Source organism: Callithrix jacchus, chromosome 1, assembly GCF_049354715.1.
Source record: "Callithrix jacchus isolate 240 chromosome 1, calJac240_pri, whole genome shotgun sequence".
Classification (NCBI taxonomy): Eukaryota; Metazoa; Chordata; class Mammalia; order Primates; family Cebidae; genus Callithrix; species Callithrix jacchus.
In genome coordinates this window covers 83,792,157-83,809,964 of record NC_133502.1, presented here as the reverse complement: position 1 = coordinate 83,809,964, position 17,808 = coordinate 83,792,157, and the positions used below count along the sequence as shown (strand labels likewise).

The 17,808-nt window shown below is 47.4% G+C and overlaps 2 protein-coding genes across 30 annotated transcripts in view; one reads left to right on the top strand and one right to left on the bottom strand.

The window, feature by feature from the left end:
- LOC144579193 (serine/threonine-protein kinase PAK 4-like) overlaps nucleotides 1–7,952 on the bottom strand; it is a 180,649-nt gene extending 172,697 nt beyond the window's left edge. For all 21 annotated transcript variants that reach the window (XR_013526280.1, XR_013526247.1, XR_013526248.1 and 18 more), the window contains exons 1-2: nucleotides 7,782–7,952; nucleotides 5,476–5,619 (exon numbers count right to left, since the gene is read on the bottom strand). The gene's annotated coding sequence lies outside the window, so the exon portion shown is untranslated. The remainder of the gene's footprint in view (nucleotides 1–5,475; nucleotides 5,620–7,781) is intronic.
- The window catches only part of LOC108587756 (CAP-Gly domain-containing linker protein 2), an 81,523-nt gene that overhangs the window by 26,581 nt on the left and 37,134 nt on the right, over nucleotides 1–17,808 (top strand). For 5 of the 9 annotated variants that reach the window (XR_013526299.1, XR_013526291.1, XR_013526285.1 and 2 more), the window contains exon 3: nucleotides 10,195–10,337. Coding sequence is in view for 1 of the 9 variants with exons in the window: in XM_078348603.1 (XP_078204729.1) it covers nucleotides 10,274–10,337 (64 nt within the window). In the remaining 8 variants the exon portion in view is untranslated. Of the gene's footprint in view, nucleotides 1–8,271; nucleotides 8,317–10,194; nucleotides 10,338–14,366; nucleotides 14,598–17,808 lie in introns of those variants that run through there. The other 4 variants (XR_013526302.1, XR_004733316.3, XR_013526286.1 and 1 more) reach the window with 2 other exon arrangements.

Below are 17,808 nucleotides of genomic sequence, written 5' to 3'. Positions count from 1 at the left end.
AGGACAATTGATTAGGATGTTCCTCCCAGATGAAAGAACCTGGGGCTGCCAAATGGACGAACCAGGCAGCTTACCCCACTGCTAGGGCTGGAAACCTCCACTCCTCCTCCCCAGCTGGACTTGGTGATCACTATGGACCAGTGGTGACTACATGCTTCTCATTTTCCCCTTTGCTGAACAAGAGGCACCTCTGAGATTTCCTGGCTGACACATCACGTCTCCTCCGGCCACAGTCAAGCAACTCCTGATGTCTACAGCAGCAGTAACACTTTGGATTCCTGAGGGAAAACCCCAAGATGAGCCTCTGTGAAATGCATGCTTCATTGTGGCTTCATTTTCATGCTTTGTTATCTGACCCACTGACTTCTTACCTTGTGATGCTCCATAAAACCCTGTGGGATGGGGAAGGATAAAAATGACATACACCAGCTGGGCACAGTGGCTCAAGCCTGTAATCCTGGCACTTTGGGAAGCTGAGTGGATGGATTGACTGAAGTCAGGAGTTTGAGACCAGCCTGACCAACATGGCAAAAACCCATCTCTACTAAAAATACAAAAATTAGCCTGGCGTGGTGATGGATGCCTGTGGTTCCAGCTGCTCGGGAGGCTGAGGCAGGAGAGTTGCTTGAACTCGGGGGGAAGATGTTGCAGGGAGCTGAGATCACACCACTGCACTCCAGCCTGGGCACAAGAGTGAAACTTGGGGAAAAAAGTGACACACACCTCTCAGGGCATGGCTGCTTAAGGGGCCACGAGGCTCTCACTGCAAGCTTTTCCCCATTTCTCATGGCTACCCTCAGAGGATAGAATTACCACAATTTTAAGGCTAAAGAAACAGGCTTGGAGAGGCCAGAGGCTTGCCCAGTACCACACAAACAGAGACAGAGCAATGCATGCTTACCACCTTGATGGTGCAAGTCTCACTAGATCTGAATTTGAGGTGGAATCTCACTCTGTCGCCCAAGCTGAAGTGCAGTGGCGTGATCTCGGTTCACTGCAACCTCCACCTCCCGGATTCGAGCAGGTCACCTGTCTCAGCCTCCCGAGTGGCTGAGACTGCAGGCATACATCACCACACTCAGGAATTGTCTTTCCTCTAATTCTAATCCATATGGCTCAACTGTCAATCACAGCTCTCCTCTATCCCCTCACAACAGAGGAGAGATGTGTAGCTGAGGCCTGGCCAGTCAGAAGACCCAATCCCTCTTGCCATTGCGATTGGTTCAGGAGCAAGTTCATGGCCCAGTGATTACAATTTCACCCTCTACAATCAGTGACACAATGAATAGGTTACAGTGGTAGCAATGTCTGTTTTAATTTGCCCAATTATTCCCACAAGATAAATGTCTGGTCTGTAAAAAAAAAAAAAAAAAAAAAAAAAAAAAAGAAAGGTATAATACAACCCACAAAATTGAAGAAAATATTTGTGACTCGTGTATACGGTAAGGTCTATTAACCAGAGCATGTAAAGAATACTGAAAAATTAATAGTAAAATATCAAATAGATTTAAGGAATGAAAGAAATATTTGCATATATATTACTCCAAGCCAGATGCACAAATTGGCAATGAACACATAGAAACATGTTTAAAATCATGACTTATTAGGGAAATTTTAGTCAAACTACCAAGCTATCACTTTACAACCACCAGTAGGGCTATAACGAAAAAAATAAAGACGTGTTAGCAATGATATGGGGAAAATTGAGACCTTCCCACGTTGTTTGTTCAAATATAAAAAAGAAAAAATATTTGGTAGTTCTTTAAACAGTTACAAAAAGTATAACTGTACAGCCTAGCATTTCCAATCTTAGGTATACACCCAGGAGTAAAAAAAAACTTGAATACGCTGTTCATAGCAACACGATTGACAGTAGTCAAAAGACTGAAAATAACTCATCTGTCCACCAACTGATAAATTAAAAACATAATGAATTATATGCAAACAATGAATATTATTCAGCAAAAAACAAGTGAAATATAAGCAACAGCCAATATCATACTGAGTGGGCAAAACCTGAAAGCAGTCCCTTTGAAATCTGGCACTAGACAAAGATGCCCTTTCTCACCATTCCTATTCAATATAGTATTGGAAGTTCTAGCCAGAGCAATCAGGCAAGAAAAAGAAATAAAGCATATTCAAATAGGAAAAGAGAAAGTCAAATAGTCTCTATTTGCAGATGACATGATTGTATATTAGAAGACCCCATCATCTCAGTCCCAAATCTCCTGAAACTGATAAGCAATTTCAGCAAAGTCTCAGGATACAAAATCAATGTGGAAAAATTACAAGCATTCCTATACACCAATAACAGACTTAAAGAGAGCCAAATCGAGAACGAACTGCCGTTCACAATTGCTACAAAAGGAATAAAATACCTAGGAATACAACTAACAAGGAACATAAAGGACCTCTTCAAGGAGAACTACAAACCACTGCTCAATGAAATAAGAGGACACAAATAGATGGAGAAACATTCCATGCTCATGGGTAGGAAGAATCAATATTGTATTGCCCAAAGTAATTTACAGATTCAATGCTATTCCCATCAAGCTACCAAAGATAGCTTGTTTTGTTTTGTTCTGTTTTGTTCACAGAAGTGAAAAAAACCACCTTAAACCTCATATGAAACCAAAAGAGAGCCCACATAGCCAAGTCAATTCTAAGCAAAAAGAACAAAGCTGTAGGCATCACGCTACCAGACTTCAAGCTATACTACAAGGTTCATTAATCAAAACAGCATAGTACTGGTACCAAAACAGAGATATAGACCAATGGAACAGAGCAGAGGCCTCAGGGGCAACACCGCACATCTACAACCATCTGATCTTTGACAAACCTGACAAAAACAAGCAATGGGGAAAGGATTCCCTGTTTAATAAATGGTGTTGGGAAAACCGGCTAGTCTTGTGCAGAAAACAGAAACTGGACCCCTTCCTGACAACTTACACTAAAATTAACTTCAGATGGATTAAAGACTTAAACATAAGACCTAACACCGTAAAAACCCTAGAAGAAAATCTAGGCAAAGCCATTCAGGACATAGGTGTAGACAAGGACTTCATGACCAAAACCCCAAAAGCATTGGTAACAAAAGCCAAAACAGACAAATGGACCTAATCAAACTCCACAGCTTCTGCACAGCAAAAGAAACAGTCATTACAGTGAATCAACAACAAACAGAATGGGAAAAAGTTTTTTGCAATCTACCCATCTGCCAAAGGGCTGATATCCAGAATCTACAAAGAACTAAAGCAGATTTACGAGAAAAAGCAAGCCCATTCAAAAGTGGATGAAGGATATGAACAGACAGGTTACAAAATAAGACATACATGAGGACAACAAACATGAAAAAATGCCCATCATCACTGGTCATTAGAGAAATGCCAATCAAAACTACATTGAGATACTATCTCATGCCAGTTAGAATGGCAATCATTCAAAAATCTGGAGACAACAGATGCTGGAGAGGATGTGGAGAAATAGGAACACTTTTACACTGTTGGTGGGAGTGTACATTAGTTCAACCATTGTGGAAGACAGTGTGGCAATTCCTCAAAGACCTAGAAATAGAAATTCCATTTAAACCAGTAATCTCATTACTGGGTATATATCCAAAGGATTATAAATCGTTCTACTATAAGGACACATACACATGAATGTTCATGGCAGCACTGTTTACAATAGCAAAGACCTGGAACCAACACAAATGCCCATCGATGATAGACTGGACAGGGAAAATGTGGCACATATACACCATGAAATACTATGCAGCCTTGAAAAACGATGAGTTTGTGTCCTTTGTAGGGACATGGGTGAACCTGGAAACCATCATTCTCAGCAATCTGACACAAGAACAGAAAATCAAACATCGCATGTTCTCACTCATAGGTGGGTGTTGAACAATGAGAACACATTGACACAGGGAGGGGAGCATCACACACTGGGGTCTGTGGGGAGGAAATAGGGGAGGGACAGTGGGGAGTGGGGCATTGGGGAGAGATAGCATGGGGAGAAATGCCAGATATAGGTGAAGGGGAGGAAGGCAGCAAATCACACTGCCATGTGTGTACCTATACAACAATCTTGCATGTTCTTCACATGTACCCTAAAACCTAAAATGCAATAAAAAGTAAATCTTAAAAAATGGGGGAAAAAACAAGTGAGTTATAGATACACACCACAACACGGATGCACCTGAATACCTTCTGCTTGCTGAAAGAAGTCAGACACAAAAGGCAGCTTATTTTATGAGTCTACGTGTATGAAATGTCCTGAATAGAGAAATTCACAATAAGAAAGCAGATTAGAAGTTGGCAGGGTGGGGTAGAGAGAATGGAGTTGGCTGAAATGGGTAAGGGGTTTCTTTTCAGGGTGATAAAAATGAACTGGAATTACGTAGTTGAGATCATGGCAAAACCAGAATATAATAAAACCCAGTAAATTCACTTCAAAAGTGAATGTATGGAATATGAATTATATGTGACAATACCTGAGAAGATGATTTAAAGTTATATATTTGGTCGGTTGTACCCAGTGGCTCACATCTGTCATCCCAGTGTTTGGGGGGCCGAGGCAGGGGGATCATGAGATCAGGAGTTTGAGACCAGCCTGGTCAACACAGTGAAATCCTGTCTCTACAAAAAAATACAAAAATTAGCCAGGTGTGGTGGTGGGAAACTTTAATCACAGAAACAAGGGAAGCTGAGAAAGAAGAACTGCTGGAACCTGGGAGGCAAAGCTTGAAGTGAGCCAAAATCACAACATTGCAGGACAGCCCAGGCAAGTCTCAAGAATAAAAAAATACAGCAACTGAAAAGTAGTCTATTTTTCACTCAGTTTTGGATTCTTTTTAAGGCTATTGCTTGGAATAAAGTAAACAAAGGGAGAAGAGGAGAAACAAGAACAGATACTAGGAATAGAAGCAGCAGTATAAGAAAATGAAGATCAACAAGAAAATGATAAGGAGAAGAAAAATCAGAGTGGAAGAAAGGAAAAAGGACAAGTAAGGGAATCAGGAGGCCTATTATACATTTTAACACCTCCCTGATTCATGAAAATTGAAAAAGTCCAAGACTATCCAAATTGAAAAAACGAGCAAAAAGATACACAAGTAGTCACCCCCCAAACTTTGTTAATGATGGCTCAGGTGACAGCAGGTGGAGGGCACCCTCCAGATTCTGCAGGAGAAACAGGGAAGACTCGTCCTTGCCCTGGCTGCAACTCCACCACTGCCACAGAGGCCCATGATACAGCACCTGCAGCTTCCTACCCATCCCAGGCCAGGCCAGGCCAGCCCACAGCACTTGTACCCACCTTCCCAGCTTCCTGACTTGCTGCTGCTGCCACCACTAATGTCAAAGCCAATACTGCTGCTGTTGCCATCAACACAGTGGCCCATCCTACAAGGCTCCTATCACCTGGCCACCACCAAACCCCTGTCCCTGCCCTGGTGGCAGTCAGCCACCCTCCTACCTCTCTGGCATTCTGCAGTCTCCATCTCTGCCATCAACTGCAGCAAGGTGAGCTGTTGTGCCACAGGCTCCAGCCTCCAGCATGCAGCAGGTGGCTCTTCTTTCTCTTGGCATGGAGCAGCTGGGTGGGCAAAGCCAGAAAATCCTAGAACAGGATGCAGAGTGTGGTAGCATTAGAATCCCCCTTTGTCATGCTGGCCACTGGGTAGCAGGGCCCAGTTACAATGAAGGCACTCATACCCACCCTCCAAAGTCCAGCTGCTCCTTTTGTCACAAACTGTCCAGGAACTGGTGCCTGGGATGGGGTAGTGGGGACATCATGGTTCCTGGACTTCCCACTCCACAGGAATTGCTGGGGCAACCTGGGCTGAGCTCAGGAAGCAGGAGCAGCAGAAACTCATTTCCAACCAGCTCTCTTCACCAAAGTGCTCATTCCCATTCCTGATGGCTACACTCACAAAGCCCTGTCACCTCATGGTATTTGCTACTGTGTCCTGGGGTCCCAGGTGGTCTCCACAACACAGAATGAGAGGGTATGGGCCTAGGAACCACCGGATCTGGGCACCCCACCATGCTCAGGACTCCCGAGGAAACTTTATGTGCCCACCTTGCTAGAGCAGGAAGAGATGGCCCTATAGAGTCTGGGGTCCATCCAGAGAGGGGAGAGCCGCTCCTCTCTCAAAGACCACTGCTGTCACTGACACCTCTGCTGCCAGCCAGCCACCAGCAGTGCAGCCCCCGATAGACCTGCCACTGGCAGTGTAGCTCTGGAATACAGCCAACACACTGCACTCTGCAGCCGGCAGTGTAATGCCTGATGGTGGCTCCACCTGCTCTTGCTTCAGACCCTGCAGCACTGGATGGTACCTGCAATCCACACCCCCTCGCCCCACTCTGTCCAACACACCCTAGGATATTGCCCCCAATTTACTCCCTTCCATGGGCAGTTCAGCATTCCCAACCAGAATCCTATTGCAGGCAGTGATATCCTGATATGGCACCCAAACTGAACCCCATCATGGGCAGTGCAACCCCAGATAGCACCCCAAGCCCCTCACTGTTGGGTGCAGTGCAGCCCCACATAGCTCCCCCAACCCATTCCCTGCCTTAGGAACTGCAGCCGGGGATAGCACTTCAAACTCCCTACCCACCTCTGGAAATGTAGCCACGGATAGCCCACCCAATCAACCCCCCGCCATGAGCAGGGTAGCCCCCAATAGCGGACCCATCCTGCCCCTGCCACAGCCAATATGCCCCAGATAGCACACCCACCTGCTCCCTGCCAGGCAACACAAACCCCTGATAGCACCCAACATGCTTCCCCACCATTAGCAGCCTTTCCTGTCCCGGACAGTGTCCCCAACCAACTCTCCTCATGCAGTCTGGCCTCCAGTAGTGCTCTCAAGAAACCCTCCCCACCTCTGCCTCAATGCAGCCCCTGATAGCGCCTTCAAAACCCCTCCCCACCACAAGCAGTGTAGCACCCTATAGTGACCCTAACCTGTCCCCCACCACTGGCATTCAAGCCTGACATTGTCCTTAACCCACTCCCTGCTGTAGGCAGCAGCCATGGATAGTGCCCCCAACCAGTTCCCAGACGTAGGCAGTGACGCCCTGGATATAACACTCCCCACCCACCATGGACAGTGTAACACCCCATAGCGCCCCCAACCTGTTCCTGACAAGGGAATTGCAGCATCCGATAGCTCCCCCAACTTGCCCACCAATGCAGCCAGTTCATCCCTGGGCAGTGCATCCCCAGACAGTGCTCCCAAAACGCCCCACTGCCGCTGGCTGTACAGCTTGGGATAGTGCCCCAACCCACACCCAGCCATGAGCAGTGCACCCCAGATAGCGGCCCCCACCCACTCCCCTCCATAGGCAGCGATGCTCTCAGATAGCACACTCAACCAGCCCCCAAACACAGGCCGTGAGGTCCCAGATAGTGTCCACTGCCCACAGCAGGGCACCACCAACCCACCCCCCATGCTGCAGGCACTGCACCAGTGATGGTGAACCTATCCCGCCACCTTTTCACCTTTCCTGCTGTGCTGTAGTCTCCCTTCTCACCACCAACCATACTGCTGCAACCCACCACCATCCAAGGGCATTGCACCCCCAAATAGGGCCCCCAATCCTGTCCCCTCCGTGGGCAGTGTCACCCCAGGTAACACACCCAACAAACCTCAAACACGGGCAGTGACAACCAGAATAGCACCTACTGCCCAAGGCATGGCGCCCCCAACCGTCCCCCATGCCACTGGCCATCTGGCCCAAAATGGCGAACCTAACCCCCAATGATTTTACCTTTCTGGTTGTGCTGTAGTCTCCCTCACCGCCACCAACTGCAAAAGCAAGGCGAGCCAAGATACTGCAGGCTCCAGCCTCCAGTATGGGCGGCAGGTGGCTAGTTCTCCTCCTTCTCTAAGCCGGACTCCCAGCAGGCAGGGCAGCCGAGCCTGAAAAGCCTGAAATGGCGAGACTTCACCTTGGCATACTTTATATAAGGCATTCCTGGACTACATGTTCTGATTGGATAAGAGCAAGTCTTAGGCTAACCAATCAGAGCATGAAAATAAAGTCCAATTAGAGTAGACCTTGCAGTTTTTACTCATCCAATCAGAACATAAAGGCCAGGAACGCCTTATATAAAGTATGCCTGGGGGAGTCTCGCTATTTTAGGCTCTTCTGAGATGGCTTGCCTTCCAGCTCTGGCCTGGTTTTGAGGCAAAGAAGGAGTCGCCACCTGCCACCCACTCTGGAGGCTGGAGCCTGCAGTATCTTGGCTCACCTCGCTGTTGCAGTTGGTGGCGGTGACGGAGACTACAGCGCAGCCTGAAAGGTAAAATGGTGGTGGAATAGGTTCCCCATCCCGGCCTGCACAGCCTGCGTCACAGAGGGCAGGTTGTAGGCACCCTGCCATGGGCAGTGGGCACTATCCAGGGTGTCACTGATAGTGTTGGTTGGGTGGGTTATCTGAGACACAATTGCTTATGGAGGGGAGAGGGTTGGGAGCCCTATTTGAGGGTGTGCTGCCCGTTGCTGGGGGTGGGTTGGGGCCTATCCCAAGCCATACTGCCAAAAGCAGTGGGGGATTTTGGGGGTACTATCTGGGAATGGATAGCCCACGGTGGGGAGTGAGTTGGGGAAGCTATCAGGTGCTGCAATGCCCTTATGGGAGACGGATTGGGGGCACCATTGGGTGCAACACTGCTGGCCATGAGGGGTGGGTTGTGGGTGCTATTGGGTGTTATACTGTCCATGGTGGGTGGGGGGTGTGATATACAGGACATCATTGCCTGTGTCTGGGAACTGGTTGGGGGCACTATCCATGGCTGCATTGCTCACATGGGGAGCAAGTTAGGGGCACTATCTGGGGCTGCAGTGCTGGTGGTGGGGTATGAGTTAGGGTGATTATAGGGTGCTACATTGCTGGCAGTTGGGGGGATGTTAAAGGCACTATAGGGGATATATTAAAACAAAGGTGGGGGTGTTTATTGGGAACACTACCTGGGGCTGGATCGCCTGTGGAGAGCGGGTAAAGGGTTGTGGGGCACCCTTGGGGCCTGAGTGGGAAGAAGGTGACAGGCAGGTTGGATGCTCTCAGGGGTCTGCACTGCTGGCAAAGTGCATGCTAGTGTGTTATTCAGGGCCACATTGTTTGTGGTAGGGGCAGGTTGGGTGCCCTATTGGGGCTATCTGAGCTGTCAATACCTGCAGTTCCCGAGGTGGGGAGAGAATTTGGAGTGCTATCCGTGGCTGCACTGCCTGAGGCAGGGAGTTGGTTGGGGGTGCTTTCCAGGACTGCACTGTTACGAATGGGGAGCGGGTTAGGGCACTATCTGGGGTTGCAGTGCTCACAGTGGGGCAGTTTTGGTGCCATATGGGGGCATCACTGCCTGTGGTTGGGGACACTATCTGTGGCTATGCTGCCCACTGCAGGAAGCGGGTTGGGGGCACTATCCTGGGCTGCACTGTCCACAGCAGGGGCGGATTGTGGGTGCCATTGGGTGCTGCAGTGTCTAAGGCAGGGGTGGATTGGGGGCTGCCAACAGGTGCTACACTGACAGTGGTGTGGGACAGGGTGTTGGCAATATCCTGGGCTACACTGCCAGTGGCAGTGGATTAGGGGCTCTATCAGAACTGCATTTCTGGTGGCAGGTGATGGAAGTTTCAGTGACAGCAGTATTCTCTGAGAGAGGAGTGGTCCTCCTTTCCCCAGACTCTGAAAGGCCATCTTCTGCTGCATGGTGGGCGCACAATGTTTCCATGAAAATCCTGCCCACAGCAGAGCACCCAGATTCTCTGTGACTCCCAGGCTGGAGCCCTCTCATTCTGTGTTGCAGAGACCACCAGGGATGCCCAGGCATATGATAGCAGACACCATAGAGTGACAGGGCCCTGTGGGTGGAGGCCTCAGAGTGGGAACCCGCACTTTGGTGGGGATGGCTGGCTGGGGGTGAGTTTCTGCTGCTCCTGCTTTCCAAGCACAGCCTGGGTGGGCCCAGTGGTTCCTATCAAGAGGGAAAAACAGGCACCATGGTGTTTCCAGAGCCCACTCCATGCACCAGTTCATAGCCAGCTGTGGCTACTACCAAAAAGAGATACTGGACTTTGGAGGGTGGATATGAGTGGTTTCAGTGAAACCGGCCTGTGCCACCCAGTGGCCAACATGACAAGGTGGGACTCTAATGGTACCACTCTCTACATCCTGTTCTAGGTTTTTTGGCTTTGCCAACCCAGCTGCTCCATGCTAGGAGAAGGAAGAGCCACCTGCCGCATGCTACAGGCTGGAGGCTATGGCAACACAGCTCGCCTGGCTGTGGCTGGGGGCAGTGATGGAGACTGCAGAGCACCAGAAAGGTAGGAGGACAGCTGCTTGCCACCAGGGCAGGGGCAGGGGTTTGGCGGTGGCCAGGTGGTAAGAGACTCATAGGATGGGTCTCTGCATTGAAGGCAACAGCAGTGGTATTGGCATCAGTGCTAGGGGTGGCAGCAGCAGCAAATCTGGGGACCAGGAAGATGGGTATGAGTGCTTCCACTGGCCTGGCCTGGCCTGGGGTGGGTAGGAAGCTGCAGGTGCTTATTGCAAGTGTGGCAGTGGTAGAGTCATAGCCAGGGAAAGAAGTAGTCTTCCCTACTTCTGCAGAATCTGGAGGGTACCCTCCACCTTTTGACACCTGAGCCGGGTGACAGTAGTAGCATTGTGTCATTATTAACAAAGTTTGGGGGGGGTGATTTTTTTGTGTATCTTGTTGTTTCTTTTAATTGGGATAGTCTTGGACTCTTTCAAATATCATGAATCAGGGAGGGAACAAAAGGCATAATAGCCCTCCTGATTCCCTTACCTGTTCTTTTTCCTTTCTTCCAGTCTGGTTTTTCTTCTCCTTAGTATTTTCTTTTTGGTCTTTATTTTCTTATACTGCTGTTTCTATTTTTTGTATCTGTTCTTGTTTCTTTTCTTCCTCCCTTTGTTTTTTTATCCCAAGCAATAGCCTTAAAAACAACAATCCAAAACTGACTTAAAAATAGACTACTTGTTAATGTGTGTTGTATCCCTGCCTTCCCCCTGCCCAACAGTCTTGTGCTATCACCCAGGCTGGAGTGCAGTGGCTTGATCTCAGGTCACTGCAACCTCCGCTGCCCAGGTTCATGTGATTCTCCTGCCTCAGCCTCCAGAATAGCTGGGATTACAAGCGTGAGCCACCATGCTCAGCTAAATTTTGTATTTTTAGTAGAGATGGGGTTTCACCATGTTGGCCAGGATGGTCTTCATCTCTTTACCTCATGATCAGTCTGCCTTGGCCTCCCAAAGTGCTGGAATTACAGGCATGAACCACAGTGTCCAACCAGTTGTATAATTATTTAGGTATTTGAGTAGCTGTGTTTATATGATACTGTTAATGTGTTTTCAGTAGTTATTCACTGAATCAAAAAAATGAATCATTGAATCAAATATTGGTAGCCACCAGCAATTTCATATCTGTTAGTCCATAGATACACAAGAGGCATGGGGCAATAAGTTCCAATTTATGAGATCATTAAGTAAACCATATTTCCTTCATTTTATTTCTCTGTTACCATTTCAAGAGTATTGTCATCTCCATAAACAAATCTGGTTTGTCACCGCATCTTTGCAACAGGAAAAGGAACCAGAAGATGATGTGTATAATATTTTTAGGCCAAGATTCACAACTGAAACAAGACTTTATTAGCTTTTGCATTTAAAAACCTGCAGTTCTAGCCCTCTTTGTTTCCTAGTATTACTCTTTTTCTTATGAACTCTTTCTTTTTACTGATTACTCTAGGAGTTTGTGCATTTTATTGACTATCTTGAACAATCTATATTCTATTTTTTTCAAGCCCACAGAAATGTGTATGACCTATAATTTTGACACTTTTTAGTTGTTTTTAAGATCAAGATCCAGTCTCATTAGTAGGTCTGTATTATAAAAAGAAAAAAGCACACAATTACTATTATCTTTTGAATTTTGCTTTGATGTTTGTTTGTTTTTTGGAGACAGAGTCTTGCTCTGTCACCCAGGTTTGAGTGCAGTGGTGTAATCTTGGCTCACTGCAACTTTCACCTCCCAGGTTCAAGCAATTCTTCTGCCTCAGCCTCCCAAATAGCTGGGACTGTAGGCACACGCCACTGCACCCAGCTGATTTTTGCAGTTTTAGTAGAGACAGGGTTTCACCATGATGGTCAGGCTAGTTTTGAACTACTGATCTTGAGTGATTCACCTGCCTTGGCCTTCCAAAGTGCTGGGATTACAGGCATGAACCACTACACCTGGCCATAAATTTTTTATTTTGAAGATGGTAAGGCTCAGTCATCTGGATTCTGCCTTCCCCCAGGCCAAGAGGAACTGAATCTGTCTTTCACCTTGTTCCTCCCTGGCCTCTGCCCTCACCCCTTTTCCAGCCTGGCTTGTAAAGCCCTCGGTGTGGATGGGAGAACACTACTTGGTTCTTTGGGAGCCCAGTTGTGTGAGCTCCAGGTGGAGTGTATAGGATCTATATTTTTTACCTCCTGTATTCTTGATGCTCTGCCATCTAGGGCCTCACTCACCAGGATGGACTGCCCCTCCAGGATTTGCTAATTCTAGAGAGCAAAGGATTCCACCCTAAAGTTTATGCTGCCCATCACTTCCTTCACTGAACTCATAGACCATGCCAATATTCCCCTGTCCTAAATAAACCTGGGCCAGGGACCTAATAGCTCAGGGCAGCCCTTACACCCAAGAGCCCACTGAAATTCTTCAAACTGGCCAATCATAAAGATGCTTGCCTTGCTTTGATAATTCCTTACTACAAAAGCCACAAAGAAGTCTCTGCTCATGGTCTTTCCTTGTTTTTTTTTTGCCACTTGCCTGACCCTTGGTGCTTCCTGGCATGGCTCTGCCTGGCACAGCAGGGTGTACCTTCTGTTGGGAACTGTGAGTAAAAAACTCTATTTTTTCTTTCTTTCTTTTTTTCTCTTTTCAGAGACAGGATCTGGCTCTGTCACCTAGGCTGGAGTTCAGTGGCTTGATTATGGCTCCCTACAGCCTTGATCTCCCAGCCTTAAGCGATCCTCCCATTTCAGCTCCCCAAGTAGCTAAAACTACAGCCACCATGTGTGGTTAATTTTGAAAACTTTTTTGTAGCAATTTTGTCTCCCTATGTTACACAGTCTGGTCTCAAACTCCTGGCTTCAAGCGATCTTCCTGCCTTGGCCTCCCAAAGTTCTGGAATTATAGGCATGCACCACTGCACCTGACCTACAGACTCTCTTTTTAATAGACGTCATCTCCTGATCTTTTGGACTCACCACATCTAAATAATAGTAAGACTTACATTTTTTTAAATAGGGAAAGAGGAGGGACACAGGTTGTGTAATGGGAGAGGAGAGGAGGAAATAGGCAGGAAGGACTGGAAATGAGAAGTGAGTAGACGACATATGTTTCACCCTCTGCATTGGTCATCTCCCCCCTCTTCCTCAATATCTCCCTTGAGTCCCCTCCTCTCCCTTTGCCCTGGGTTTTACTCATCATAGACAATGAACTTTGAAGGTGAAGAGTGAGGCCTCCCATGAGCATAAAATCTGAAAGAGAAAGTCTCCCTTTGAAGGCAGGAAGAGTTCTCAGTTAGCAGACTCCATAGAATGATGATGAACACGTTAGAGATATCTGGATCCTGTCTCCAGGCTCATCTGTCAAACCTTGGAGAAGAGGAAATAGGATTTGTCCTTGGGGGAGCTGAGCTCAGAGAGATGTGCTGGTGCCTCAACCAAGGCTGCCTTGCTTTATCCTTCCAGAAGAAATATTTAGGAGACAGTGGTGGGTGAGCTTTGAGGAGATGGCAAACACTTTCCCACGGGAAAGTGTAATGGCATTTGTCCTGGAATGGTACTGAGATGTGTGTGGGCTGGAATGTGGTGTTTGGCCACACGATCCCTAGACCTTCTCTCAGTGCTGGGATCACTGGCTTCCTGACTCTCAGGCCCAGGCACAGCCCAGTCACTCCCTTGATTTGCTGCACCTATAGGGCCCCCACAGTACAGGAGGGAGAGAGAACCAAACTTTCAATTAAGATTCAGTCAGGCACAGACCTGTGGAATGAACTGCCTGGAAACCCAAGGAGGGATGGACTAAAGGGAGAGATCATGGAGCTTTTCAGGAAATTCACCAGGGGATCTGTTGGGGGGACCAATGTGAGAGCAGAGCCCAGGGGGTGGGTGAGGCAAGTCCAGGGTTGGCTCTGGGTCTGGCATGACACTGCTCCTGATGCTCCTGTATTAACCCACTAATCCCTCCAGGGCCTGGGTGTTCTGGGACAGAGAGCACAGCAGAAAAACTCTGATAGGAAATCCCTTTTTAGAGAGGCTTATAAAAGTTATTTTTTCCACAGGCCAGAGAGGAAGATGAATGATTCAGAGGGGAGAGAAGTTGTGTGTTGGGGATGGTGTGGAGGTCACCAGCAAACTGACAGAATCCACCCGACACCAGAGCAGAGTAGCTGCACATGGAAGCTCTGGTTCTGTGTCCTGAACATTCTATCCTCGATGCTGCCCACCCCCACAACCCCAGTTCAAAGTAACTAATGGGAATAATCAGGGAGGAATCACAAGAAAATCCAAAGGTAGAGTATAAGGATGTTAGCTTCCTGTAATTATGACTTATCATCACTCTTGTTCTTTCTCTCCTCCGTCCTTCATCATTGCTTTCTTTCTTCCTCCTCTCTCATTCACTCCTTATTCTTCCACCTTATCTTTCTCTTTCCTCCCTTCCTTGTACCTATTTCCTCCATACTCTCTCCTTTCTCTGTTTTCTTTATCTCTCTTCCCTTTCTGTCACTAAACATCCACTGACCACTCAGGCTGTTCCTGACTGTGCGAGGCTTGGTAAAGCACAGAATTTGTGGCAAAATCCCGTGTCTCTATCTCTCCCAGCTATAAGCCCCTTCAGGACATGCTTGTAAATGGACACTTATAGCTGAACACAGTTAACACTGAAACAGGGATTTACAAGGCTCCAAGGAGCCCAGGAAGAGAAACACTTAAGATAGTGCTGCTTCAGGTGGGTCTTGAGGGATCAATAGGAAGTAGGCAGGTGGACGAGAGGGCAGGAATGTTGGTTGGAGGCATCCTTCAGAAAGGGCACAGCATTTAGTAGAGGCCTGCCAGAGTCCTGGGGGAGCCACAGGTGGAGTGAATGATGGAGATCCCCAATGTCCCTACAAGTGGCATCCAGGTTCAGTGGTCTTGGCAGCCAGTGAAAAATGAGATCACTGAAAAGTGGGAGAATCCCAGAGTAGTGGACTCATTGCTCTTATCTTATATTCCCAGTCACACTGCCTTAATCCATTTGTGTTGCCATAAAGGAATGCCTGGGCCTGGGTAATTTATAAGGAAAGAGGTCCATTTGGCTCATGGTTCTGCAGGCTGCACATGAAGCATGGCACCAGCAACTGCTTCTGGTGACAGCCTCAGGAAACTTTCACTCAGGGTGGAAGGGGAAGGAAAGCAGGCATCACATGGCAAGAGGAAGGAAGCAAGAGAAAGATGAGCTGTCAGTCTCGTTTTTAAAAAATTTTATTTGGGAGGCTGAGATGAGTAAATCACGAGGGCAGGAGTTTGAGACCAACCTGAGCAACGGGGTGAAACCCTATCTCTAAAAAATACAAAAAATTAGCCAGGCATGGCGGAAGACACCTATAATTCCAGCTACTCAGGAGGCTGAGGTGGGAGAACTGGTTGAACCCAGGAGGCAGAGTTGTAGTGAGATTGTGCCGCTGCATTCAGGCCTGGGCAATGGAGTAAGACTCTGTTTCGAAAAACTATTATTTATTTCTGAGGTGGAGTCTCACTCTGTTGCTCACACTAGAGTGCAGTGGAGAGATCTTGGCTCACTGCAACCTCCACTTGCCAGGTAAACCTGGCAAGTGATTCTCCTGCCTCAGCCTCCTGAGTAGTTGGGACTAGAGGCTCCTTACCATGTCCAGCTAATTTTTGTATTTTTTAGTAGACACACAGTGTCACCATGTTAGCCAGGCTGGTCTCCAACTCCTGACCTCAAGTGATCCACCTTCCTTGGCCTACCAAAGTGCTGGGACTACAGGTGTGAGCCACAGACCAGGCCTAGGCTCTTTCAATACGCAGTTCTCCTGGGAACTAAGAGTGAAAACTCACTCACTCTCTAGAATAGCACCACACTGTTCATTAGAGATCCACTCCCACAATACAAACACCTGCCACCAGGCCCCACCTACAACACTGGGGATCATCAAATTTGGAGATTTGGAGGGGACATATATCCAAACTATATAATGTGTCATCACTCAGAAACAGGTTGCTCTATCAGCACAATACATTTGCTACTTGGAAAACCACACCTCTCTTTCTAATGTCTGTGTTATGTGCTTTGCAGTATTGCTGGGAAGCCACTGGTGCACATCTCCCTACATGCAGGTCACTGCAAACTCTAAGAATTTTTCACTTTTATCAATTTAGGGTATTTCCATGGATGGTCTGACCACTGGACCAGTACTGTGTACTGCAATACTGTGTATTGCACAGTGCAATACAGTGTGATCTGGGAGCCAGTGCTGGTCTCTGAAGTTTGCTACAGGTCTGCAATGAGGGAAGTATAGATATTTGAGCCAGGTGCAGTGGCTAACACCTGCAGGTCCAGCACTTCAGAGGGTGAGGCAGATTGCTTGAGCACAGAATTTTGAGAGCAGCCTGGGAAATATAGAAAAATCTCATCTCTACAAAAACTACAAGAAAAAAAATTAGGCCAGGCATGGTGGCTCACGCCTGTAATCCCAGCACTCTGGGAGGCTGAGGCGGGTGAATCATGAGGTCAGGAGTTCAAGACTATCCTGGCCAAGATGGTGAAACCCCATCTCTACTATACAAAACTTAGCTGGATGTGGTGGCAGGTGTCTGTAGTCCTAGCTTCTCAGGAGGCTGAGGTGGTAGGATCTCCTGTGCATGGGAGATCGAAGCTGCAGTAAGCCATGATTGTACCACTGCACTCCAGCCTGGGCAATAGAGCTGGACCTTATCAAGAAAAAAAGAAAAGAAAGAAAATAAAAATAAATTGGGAGTAATTGTTCAGTAAATTTCTAGACATTTGACATTGATATGACATCCAGACACATGGTCCTCTTTTTGTTAACTTAATTTTTTTGAGACAGTATCTCACTCTGTCATCCAGACTGGAGTGCAGTGGAACAAACTCAGCTCACTGCATCCTCTGCCTCCTGGGTTCAAGTAATTTTCCTGTCTCAGCCTCCCAAGTAGCTGGGTATACAGGTTCATGAGACCACACCGGGTTAATGTTTCTATTTTTTGGTAAAGATGGAGTTTCACTATATTGGCCAGGCTGGTTTTGAACTCCTGACCTCAAATGATCTGCCCACTTAGGCCTCCCAAAGTGCTGGGATTTCAGGCAAGAGTCACCCCACTGGCCTTTTTTTTAAAAAAAATTTAAGTTCCAGGATACATATGCAGGATTATACAGGTTTCTTACGTGGTAAACATGTGCCATGGTGGTTTACAGCACCTGTCAACCCATCATCTAGGTATTAAGGCCTGCATGCATTGGCTATTTTTCCTGAAGCTCTCCCTCCCTGCCTCACTCCCCAGCAAGGATCAGATTTGTTTATTTATTTATTTGTTTGTTTGATGGAGTCTTGTTCTGTCATCCAAGCTGGAATGCAGTGGTTCAATCTCGGCTCACTGCAACCTCTGCTTCCCAAGTTCAAGTGATTCTCCTGCCTCGGCCTCCTGAGTAGCTGGGACTGCAGGTGTCTGTCACCATACCAAGCTAATTTTTGTATTTGTAGT